We start from the raw sequence: 11,459 nt of genomic DNA, 5'->3' as shown, positions 1-11,459 counted from the left end.
CACCCCATTGTGTTGCGCATCACTCAAAACTGAAAATCTTTTGATGTACAAAGCATACAATTAAAAGATTTCACGGTACGCTCTGTGAAACTGGGATGGCGGTTGAATATCTTTTATTTCTGACATTTTAGAGCAAAGAATTTCTTCCCTCCCAAAAAAAGAGCCCACTTCATCGACCGCAAAATCAGTGCAATAGTCTTAGCGAAATGCTTCATGGTAGAATTCAAGTTGTCTGTCCATTGTGTCATATCTCTGGACAAGGCGACCAGATGTGGACAGCAACCACATACCATCAAAGGGCTCTACTAGCCTGCGCCTCAGGCCCCGTTTACATTTTACATTTTGAAAGAAATGTATCATTTTTGTGACTTTACGCCGCAATTTTTTGAAAAGGATGTCCGTTTACACGGAAGCAGCAGAAACGGTGAAAACAATGTAGTTTTCATGTTGGGCTACTAGTCGGTGCCGTTTGTTTTTTGTAATGAAGCCACACACACACATGCAGAGAACAATACCCGATAAACATTAACAATGGCGAGTACAGGATCAGTCATATGGGCAGATGACGAAGTCGGATTTCTATTACGGGTGACTCAACTATAACACTACAAGTCCTAGTAGAATATCAACTAGGAGTCGTGCCATTATTTACTATGGCCATGGTGGACATGTGCAGTAGCAGCATTTAAAAAAGTTGTGTTTTCCACCATCTTCATGGAGATGGGAGTAGGAGCGTTTTCGAAAATGTGTGTTTTCTCCTGTTTACATAGAGACAGCAAGTTTTCAAAAAGTCCCACCTGAGGAGCCGTTTTTAAAAAGTTGTGTTTTCAGTGGCTCCAAGCACAAATGTCATGTAAATGGACACAAAACACCAGAATCGTTTTGAAAATGGAGTCTCTTCTTTCATTGATCCAGCTGCTGCTGCTGACGGCACCCTCTAGTGGTTGAAGTCATTATGGACAAGACCAATGAAGGAACTAAAACTAAAGTCTGCGTTGAACAGAAACTTAAACAGTCAGTGCTCTAGTGGTCAATATTTTCGCCTCAGAGCCATGAGGGGGTTTCAGTTTTCTTTTGGTACTCCAGCTTTGTCCTGCTGAACAAAAACATACCTTTTTACGCTAATTGGTGACTCTAAAATACTCTTAGGGAAAATGTGAGCGTTTGTGATTATTTATCTCTTTGTCTAAAGTGTATCCTGCCTTCCCATAGTCTACTGTGATTGACAGGACAGACTTCAAACAAAAGACCAACCATTGTATTTCATTACGTAATGACAACTTGCTAATGGTACGGATGATAGTGGATAATTCTGTATATATGATAAATGAAAGACTGGCGGAGGGGGTTTAGATGAATTAATCTACAAACTATTATCAAGGAGGTGTCATTTGTATCTGTGTAAGCTCGTGATAAGAAAGAATCAGCATCAGAGTGAAATTAATACTGTATAAGAAACAAAAATATTTTTAGGGCTTTAACTTTCAGAGTAAAATGAATGAAAACATATGGAAAGGACACATAACTAGAGCAGATCAGACTATGTGTTGGTAAGATTTTTATATCTCAAGTGTGTGAAGTTATATAACATGTTTAAATGACTCAGTCTAGTAATTACAAGTGGGAACATGGTCTTTGCTTAAACCTAAGTAGTTTCTTGAATGCATTTTGTTTTCTAAACCTTTTAAAATGACATGATTTTAACCCAAATAACTGTTGCATTTCCCCTTCGTTTAACAACTCAGAGTCAGTCTTATAGCTGCCTTTAGAGTTCAGAGATCTTCTTATCTCAAGTTTGTTAAGGCGATTTTTCTCTGCTTGTCAGATGACAAGAGATTACTTTCTTATTCCACATGTCAAACGCACGGGAGGGGAACAGCGTGTCCACCACGCTGAGACAAATTTACAGGCAAATCAGAGCTCCTTCAAATCTCATTCTGCAGCCAAATCTGTAACCTGGCAAGACGACGGGCTACTAAGACTCTGTCCAATAAAGGAGCCCCGCAGTGTCACATGCTTTTTGTTTGTTTACATGCCTCAAACTGCTTGTAAATGTAGTCAAGAGTCAGCATGCTTTCTTTGCTGCACAACTGTAATGGAAGGACGATGAATGTGGAGGCACATCCGGAGGGTCAAGTAAAAAACTCTGTTATTCAGCGCTCAGCTAAAAGCTGTAAAGTGAATTTGAACACCCACACCTGCCGACAAGCACTCGAGTAAACTCTAAATTAGCTGTGCTGCGTTATTTTATAAGGGAAGACCCTGTTCAAATCTTCTTTTTTTTTGTTTTGTTTATTTCAGAATAGTTGAATTAACATTGGCATTTTAATTCAGCTTAATACACGGCGGGGAAAAACTGAAAATCTATTCTCCTTCATGCTCACTCATCGTTACAAGGTAGTGCAAAACAACATCGCTGTGCTCCCGCAGTCAAGGACGTTCACATGCAGGTGGCTAATCAAAAGGGGAATTTTACATTATATTGGGGGAGCTTTTGTGTTCGAGGAAAGCAAGAAAAGTACAGTAAATATGTGGCCGGGTGGAGGATGGGTAACTTGTAACTAACTCACAACTTGGTAATGTGACCTGGAAACAACTAATGGCATAATCAAATGTATGATCCTGATCCTTAAAACTATTATTAGACTGTGTTTTCTTGAAGTGGAAGCATTCATACTGACTAATGGACCGGTGTAAAGCAACACTTCGCACGGCAGGTGTCCTTGCAATGAGCTTCCGAAAGTCGACACAGTATTGTTCATTGTAAAAACTAAATGTGGCTCAAAATAGTTTATTGAACAATCTCTGTTTGACCTTTTGCCTCTAAAGTCTGGTGATTGTAACTCTCAGGCATTTTCCTATTGTCAAGTCAAAACTACCTCGCTCTGTGTTTAAATTGGATTCAACAAACTCTTATGATGATTATTGGAGCTGCGTATTGACGAGAGTCTGTCAATACAATATGTAGCATGTAAGCTCTGCGAAGTGGCGGTTCTGTTTTTAAAAATATTATATTTTCAGGAACACGGGAGAATAAAAAGAAACTATTGACTGAAAAACGGAGTCCACAAAAGGTTTTTGCCATGAAAAGGCTGCAGGAGGGTACGCACCGTGCCAGTGAGTGATCGCAAACTCCAAATCAGTGAAAGGCCACAAACCAGCAACACAAGCAAGACTCAGGTGAGTCCAGGAAATAGAAAGGATTATTTCATCCAATTTACAGAACCAAAATGAGTGGAATAATGACTAAGAGTAATTTCTCAAGTTTCAGGAACTAAAACGTGTCACACTGATCATCTCACATTTAATATATTTAGTTTAGCAACGCTTGTTGTTGACAAGCAACCAGATGGATTAATAACGTCAAAGAAAGTGTTAAAAAGGTGACATGCACCAACAAAATATTGACAGAGGTGTTCAGAATAATATGATACTTGCGAAGTCTGTTTTCACATGGTTGGAAATCAGCACATGAACACATGACAAAAGTCGCGAGGAAAATGTCTAATGTGTTGGCCACTTAACATTCTTTCAAAATATTGCAATAGCTACTGCAAACTACAACCTCCGACATATTATTATATAATTATCTAAATCGAAACTGAAAATTCTTGCTTTTTTCAATGCAGAAATCACCACATAGCTCTTGTATTGAATCACTTTAGACTCTACAAGTGTGCTTAAAGGGGCTGGCAGTGATTGCTAGGAATCAGCGCAAGCCATTCGAAAAGTACCGCACGACGACGGCGTGAGGAAACGATCCGGCATGAAGCTTACAACAGGTCGTGCTAAAGCAAAGCGGTCGGTGTCGAAGGCTGCAGGTAGTCAAGGTGATGAGATGAAGATTAAGGTGAACAGGATCATACAGCAGGTAATGTTTCACTGTCAGCTGTTAGAAAAACCCTGATTCAGCATCCAGGGCGAGAGAGGCCACGTCAGGATCATTTTATTAAAAACAAACCCACAAAGTTAAACCACATGGCCCCAATTAATTCATTTTGATCACATCATCGCATTTATGGAACCGTCCTAGTTCCATATAATGACTTGTTGCATTGAGTGCAGTGGCCACTGCTTCAAGTCCCACTGATATTCTGTCCTCAGTGAGGTCTGGTGCACATTCCATATCCATAGCCAATTACAGCTATTCTCAGGCTATATTCTATTGTAGCTTGCACATTTCAGTTTTTTAACTTCTATTTCAAAATTTTGTTGCACCCCTTTTCTTGCCTATATTCTCTGTTTTCTTATTTTTATTATATTTGTAGTGATACATTTTGTGTATATTCTCTGTTTTATTTTATTTTGGGTGACATATGTCTACACCGTAGGAGGGAAAGCGAGATGACATTTCACTTCCACTGTGTACCTTGTATGTACAGCAGAATTGGCAATAAAGCTCGCGTTGACTTGAAGTTTTAGCTTGTGTCTCAGTTTTACATCACGTACCTAAATCAGTGGTTCTAAAAGTGGACGTCTGCTGATTCAGAGGGCTTCGGGAAGAAAGAAGCTGGTAGACACCAGTACACTGCGTGAGCTGTTCCTTCGAAAGGGACCACTAATAAAACATCATATCAACACTGTTAGGCTTCAGGCATTCAATCAAAAACTGAAACTAAACTCTAAATGAATCCTAAGTGCTCCTGTCAAGAATCACATGTTGAGAGGAGAAAATCAACAGTCAACATGAATCAATGCCTGTGAGACCTTTTACCTCATTTTCACTCTCATTCATAATTACTGATGAATCAATAACTGACGAGCAGTCTAAGAGCGGGATGAGGTTTGTACTCCAGCTTATTGAAGCCTTCTGCTGCTATGCAGTCTTTCAGTGGCAAGATGTTCCTTGACTGCAAAGGTACAAATAAAAAAAAAAAAGGCAGAACTTTTCCTTCTTGCTGTTCTCAGCACTCCAAGAAAGGTGTATCTGGTGATTATTACAGTTGGGTTTTTTTGGATTTCCTCACACTGAGCGACGCTTATCCATGAATATTTTTACTCAGCTCTGCCTGTTTTCATGCTGTGGGCAATCTTGTCTCCTTCAGATTTTCCACAGGGATCTCTGACGCAGCCTTCTTCATTTTTTCACCCCTCAACTTAAATGCATTTTCTTACATTTACTGTAAAATCCACACAAGAACATGACGTGAACATCGCACGGTGTGTTTTTTAACACCTCAAATCTTGTTATTTTCCTCATTCACACCGAGTAATGTGTGATTTCTTTACTCAGCACTTTAAAAATCACACAGATTTTGAGGTGCTGTTCTGATGGGAAAGGATCTATAGACGCTACCTGTATGGATTGCGGCCTGTCATTTTCACAGAGGCAGATGCTACCTACGGACAGCAATGTGTCAGAGAATTAAAGTCAGTGATAAATGCGTAACAATATATCCTCACGCAGCCTACACAAAGAACACTCCTCTTGAGGGAGATGTGTCCGTCTGACCAGACTTTTTCCTCTCTGGGGCCGACGAGCAGCGAGCTGTGATGACAAGCAGCCTAACAGAGGTCAGAGTCTGCACAGACTGACGGGGCTTCACATTTAGCTGCCGTTCACACTGCTCATCTCAAGTGTAATGTGAATTCCCAGCAAGTCAAAGGAATCGATGCTCTCGTGTCCCCTGTATGAGGGAGGAAACTAAGAATAAGCAGTTACACAGAAATTGCAATTTATAGGGTCATTTGCTGCCTCGCTCTTCACTGGGAAATAATAGCAGTTCAGTCTGTGGGTGGTTTACTGTTTCTAAAATTAATGTATGATTATACAGAACTCCAGGTGGTGACTTTAGAGGGATTGGAAGGGGTGGATGCATGTGCAACAGAGGGTACGCACACACACATACACACGCAATGCAGATTTTATCCTCGAAAAATGAGCTACGGCGTTAAGAAAGGAAATGAGAGTGTTATATCCAGGGACACAAGAAAACTGCAGTGGGAGTCAGAGCCATGTTTTGTGTTTGCTCTCGGCTCACTCGACTGACCATTTTAATCTTACCTAGCCGGCAGACATAGCAAAGTCGCCACAGAGAGATATCCAAATGCCACTAAATAATTCACGGTCATGATGTAATCAGACACTGAGAGACAGGATTTCTAAAGACACATGCAGACATATCACACAGTTAATGACCAAATATTTTCATTTTTTATGCCATGCATACTTTTTGAGCCCTCACCTATACAGACGTCGATCTTTCCCTTAATGGCCGCTTCGTGTAGCGGCGTGTAGTTCCAGTTGTCTCGAGCGTTGGGATCGGCCCCTTGACAAAGCAACAAGGACACCACCTACAAACAAAATTTAAATTTGCATTCATTCTTTCTTCAACAAGACAATACACAAAAGCATCGAATAGCAACATCTCATGGTTCAGCAACCTTTCTCATTACTGAATAATCTAAACCTTTAATTTCTCTGCAGATCCTTTTTTTTTTTTTTTTTTTAACCTCAACAAAATAACCTCAAATGCTTTTCCATATTTTCTGTTCCACACAATGTTGGCTGTATGTAAATAATGACTCCCTTGAGTCAAAGCACTATGAACACTCGCTTCCAGAGAACGTCTCCTACATCTCAATACATTTCTCATTATTTGCTCTTCTATCCCAAGCACAGCAGCAGCCAGCAAAACAATGACGCTGGAGTCAAATTACAAGTACTTGATGCTCTGAATCAGCGTCATCATTGCTGTTGAAAATGTGGCTTCCTGGAATACAAAATGACAACAGAAAATTACTAGATAATGTTTCTATATTATGAAAAACATCATTTTATTCGGATTCATTGACAGGAAATTAAAATATGGAAGCTTTTGGGCTAATACGTGAAATAAAACCCATGTAGTGTAGGAACTTGTTATAACTTTAACAAACCAGACATCCATCAGTTCAATCCAAATATAGCGAAACAAGTCTAATAAGGCTTCTGACTTTAAAAAGTGACATATTTTAACAGAGCAGATAAACAAAACTAAAGCTCATATCAAAATTGTGTAAATTTTTGTCACAAAAAACCCTGAATTTGTACATTGTGAGGACTAGCCGCTGTCAGGAGCTACTGGGACAATTGGCTTCAAATTAACAAGAACTAAAACACCCCACCTTGCACTGCTGCCCTCTATGATTTCATTTCAAATATGCTCACGTCATTTTCAGAAGCTCAGGTATGCAGTGTCTCAATGAAGAGCTATATGTTGGAGCAGGCACCTCATCAAAACTGCTCTTTGATGCTGTTCTGATCATACCGTCACAGTTTTGACAAGTTTGCAAAGTGCTCTCCAACAAAGCTCGTAAAGCCTCTGAAACATTTCAAATAGTACATGTCGGACTGGTGGCTGTGGTTAAGAGCCAAGGGGGACAAAAAGGATTAGCACATCTGTCGCAGATAATCCGAAACATGCATGCTGAGGCATGAGCCGAGTATCAAAGCAGGATCCGAGAGAAAATGATTGGTTACTCTCCATGTGATCTTTAAGTTGAGAACACAGTTTACAATCCACGTGTGGACAAAACAACAGTTTATTCTCATAATAAATACTGAGTGCAGGATGCTCCTAGATCCGCTCTGGATTTGAACAACAGACCGACTTCTCAAAATCATCAGAAAACGTGTGAAGCCTCACCTCAGAATGACCAAAGGAGCAGGCGTTGTGTAGTGGGATCAGACCGCCGTCGTCTCGGGCGTGCACGTTAGCGCCTGTCTGAAGCAGGTGATCCACCACGTCCTTCCGTCCGAAACCTGAGACAGAACACGAAAAAAGACCTGTGTGTTCACAACAACTGAAGCTATAATGCAGTTTGAAATGATCTTTCTATTCATGTAGAGGTCCTATTTCACTTAAAACATCATATTCAGCTATTTTTGAGAATCAATACACTTTTTTATTTTCTACTATCAGTGACTTTCTGCCTTCGCAACAAACATGTCATGTGACACAATGGAATCTGTCCGTTTTGATCTGGTAGTGGAGGATTAGAGGGACCACAGATGTAAAACAGCTGTGCATGTTTTTCTTTTATTGTCCACATTGATGACAGAATTAAAAACAGCTCAACATTATGAGCATTACTGCAGATTCGATTTTTTTTTCTTTTTTTTAATTGCGGATATTTTCTGGCATTTGATTAGATTATTATTATCAGTTTTTTCTTGCAAAAATAAATAATCTCCATGATAACACATTGGAGTAAACAAAGTAAACATTTAGAGCCAATGCAAATGCATGCCTGTGGCGATAGATAGATAGATAGATAGATAGATAGATAGATAGATAGATAGATAGATAGATAGATAGATAGATTACATTCTAGCCAATCAGCCCAGAGATTGTGTGGCCAAAGGATGTATTTCCCTTCATTATTTCAATGTTGCATCACACAGTAGCAACAGCCCAGATGTCTGAAGCACAGACACTCAATACTCATGGGAAAAGTGACTAAAAACAACATCAACGTCACTGGTTTCAACTGCACATGTGCATGTAGTTTAAAGAAAAAAGAACTTATCTCGTTAGAATTGGGTCCAAGAAGTGAAAGTGCAACTAGTAAAGTAAATGTTTACCTATCTATTCCAAGTCATATCTTGACCACAGTATTGCACAGGAATATCACATATTGCATGTTTAGGTGAAGGTCTGTATAATAGAGCCAATAATTTTGCTGGAACATCATAACCTATACTTTAATATTAGTAATAACAATAATACAGTTAATGTATGACGGTAAACAAAGAGCATTCTTGTTCTATGGTGGAAATGATAAAGTACCATACAGAAGATCCCGGGAACTTCCCCCCTCCCCCAAAAAAAGTCTTTCAGCTCGTATTTGATTAAATCTGGGAGCATGTTACGGTCTGCCCGCATGTAAACAAACAACCTGGAGGTGTGCACGCTTCCATCCAGAGCGACCAGCAGCTGATAGCTGGCCCTCTGTGGTCAATAACAACAACACCGGTGTGACGCTGCTCCGTGGGGCTGCTTTTGTTGTGGTTACCTGCGGCGAAGTGCAGGGGTGTGGATTTGCGTCCTGCCATGTCTTTGGCGTTCACATTCACCGCATCCACCAGCTTCTTCACCCTCGTCACATCCCCGTTACGGCAGGCTTCGAACAGCTCCCTGAAGGCACCGTTCGCGCCGCCGCTGCCGCTGCTGCTGCCCGGAGTGCCGCTGCCTGAGTCGGGCGTGGATCCTGGGCTGGTCTCGCTGCCCTCGGTGGTGGTCGGGGAGCTAGCGCTGCTGCTAGCCCCGCTGCTGCTGCTGCTGCTGGATGTGGTGGTGAGGGCCAGAGCTGGGGAAGTGGAGGTGGGAGAGGCCGGGGTTACCTCACCGTCAGCCGCGCTCTCCGCCGCGGACCGGAGGGGGAGCGGGGCGGCATCGTCGGCGGGTGCAGAGGGAGAACCGGGCGGAGTGGAGGGCCGAGAGGAGCCGCGGGGAGGGGAGGATAGCAAGGAGCTTGGCGGCTGCTGCTGCTGCTGAGAGGAGCGACGAGGCGTCGCCATTTTCACAACACGACTGTCCCCACTAGCAACACAAACAGTGGCGACGTTTTCCTGTCAGGAAAAAAACAAACTTCCGCTTGACTCTAAACAACACTGCAAAGTCACGACATGTGCAAATTATTGTTAATTACAATTCAGAGCGTTCTTATCTAATTTATTCCAATTAAAGGGAAGGGGGGGGGGGGGTTAAACTACTGACTTTGTTGGATGTAACAAATAAGCTTAACAGGAAATGTGTGAATAGGAACGTTATTTATTAATTATGCGAGAATATGCACTGAAAACACTTGTAAGTAACTACTAAAATACAAACAACAAATCATTTTTAAGATTTAAAAAAAAATGTTCCCACCCCCTCTTAAACTTCACAGTGGCTTGATCCATGCATTACCAGCCCTGCATGTGTGTGGGAACAGGTTTATACATTTTTTAATAAATATATAAACATAAATACGTGTGAACATTTATTTTTTTATATCCGTACGAATATAAAGGTTTTCCTAGTGCTGGACGGCCATTCTCTAGGGGGGGCCAGAGAGCTTTAGGAGCGAGAGGGTCACCAGGGGGAAAGGTGTAGAGATCCTAGAGGGGTGATTTTTCCCAACATGGTTTTTACTTTTGATTCCTGAAGAGAAATAGTGCATCTATCCATTCCTTCATTCATCCATCCATCCAGCCATTGTGAAAACTGCTTCATCCTGCTCAGCCAATCCCAGCTCACAATGGCCAAGGGCAGGATACACCCTGGACAGGTCGCCAGTCCACCATAGGACAAACAGAGAGAGACAGGCAACCTCACACAGTCACATTCACTCCTCCTGTCATCATTTTTTTTGTCACCAATTCACCACACATGCATGTTTTTGGACTGTGGGAGGACACCCATGCATTCACAAGGAGAACATGCAAACTCCTTACAGAAAGGCCTGTCTGAAATTTAAACCCAGAGTTTCTTGCTGTAAGAGTGGTAACCACTTGACCACTGTGCAGCCCACTTTATCGTATTACAAAGGTGAATTATGATAAAGAATAAGCCTGAAGAACAAGGACAACCATAGATCTTCAAGCTATTTTCAAATCAAGGTGTCTAATCAGCAAGAGGGGAAGATGAAATTTTATATTATCAATCCTTATCCAGAGAACACATGCAAGCTTGCCAGTAAGGCCAGATTAATGCTTGACCTCACAACCTTCCCATAATGATATATTATGATTATGACATTAGAGAGCCCGGCAGTGAACCCAAAGTTACATTGTGTCTAAATGTGGTGCGATTGTACATTTGACATCCCTCTCAGAATCTGCTCATTGAAGGACTTATTGCTTCTCCCAACCATTGAAAAAAACCTCCACCCTTGAATAAACAAACAAAATAATTGTAGGAAACACGAACCTGCAAAACGTTGAGCTCATCATGCTGTTAATGTCAGCAGTCCTATCTCTTAACCAAAAGTAACACATGCATTTTTTTTTTACATCATCATACTTAATTAATGTTCCTGTTTGTGTGTGTGTGTGTGTGTGTGTGTGTGTGTGTGTGTGTGTGTGTGTGTGTGTGTGTGTGTGTGTGTGTGTGTGTGAGTGTGTGTGAAAATAAACACATTTTATTTAAAAATGGGAGTTTTGACTTCATTGTTATTGAGGAAAATGAAGTTATCAATATGATTCCATAATTGTGTGACTATGTCATTTTTGTCTCAGTATTTATTAGTGGTACAATCAACATTTAAAAGTTTGGTTTACGCCACCCCTGTGATATTTTACCACCATAGGACAAGATCTCACATCAAACTAATAGCCGATGTTTTAAGAAATAATTGTGCCTAAACCAAAATAACTTATCTGAACTCTGAACTGAGCTTTTTCCATTTGAGGACTTCTTCAAGTTCATTTTTTCATTTCATGAGTTTTCCTTTATCTTCATTTTTAGCCTTTAACGACACTGATTGGTTATGTA

At 40.9% G+C, this 11,459-nt stretch overlaps 1 protein-coding gene across 1 annotated transcript in view; it reads right to left on the bottom strand.

The window, feature by feature from the left end:
• LOC308117975 (poly [ADP-ribose] polymerase tankyrase-1) overlaps positions 1-9,638 on the bottom strand; it is a 99,380-nt gene extending 89,742 nt beyond the window's left edge. Inside the window, exons 1-3 of the mRNA XM_080477113.1 lie at positions 8,998-9,638; positions 7,629-7,744; positions 6,186-6,294 (exon numbers count right to left, since the gene is read on the bottom strand). Coding sequence (XP_080333239.1) covers positions 6,186-6,294; positions 7,629-7,744; positions 8,998-9,502 — 730 coding nt within the window. The 5' untranslated portion in view covers positions 9,503-9,638. The remainder of the gene's footprint in view (positions 1-6,185; positions 6,295-7,628; positions 7,745-8,997) is intronic.
• Between the last annotated feature and the right edge of the window lie 1,821 nt (positions 9,639-11,459).

This window comes from Lipophrys pholis, assembly GCF_963383615.2.
Source record: "Lipophrys pholis genome assembly, chromosome: 12".
Classification (NCBI taxonomy): Eukaryota; Metazoa; Chordata; class Actinopteri; order Blenniiformes; family Blenniidae; genus Lipophrys; species Lipophrys pholis.
This window is presented reverse-complemented; position numbering and strand designations above follow the sequence as displayed.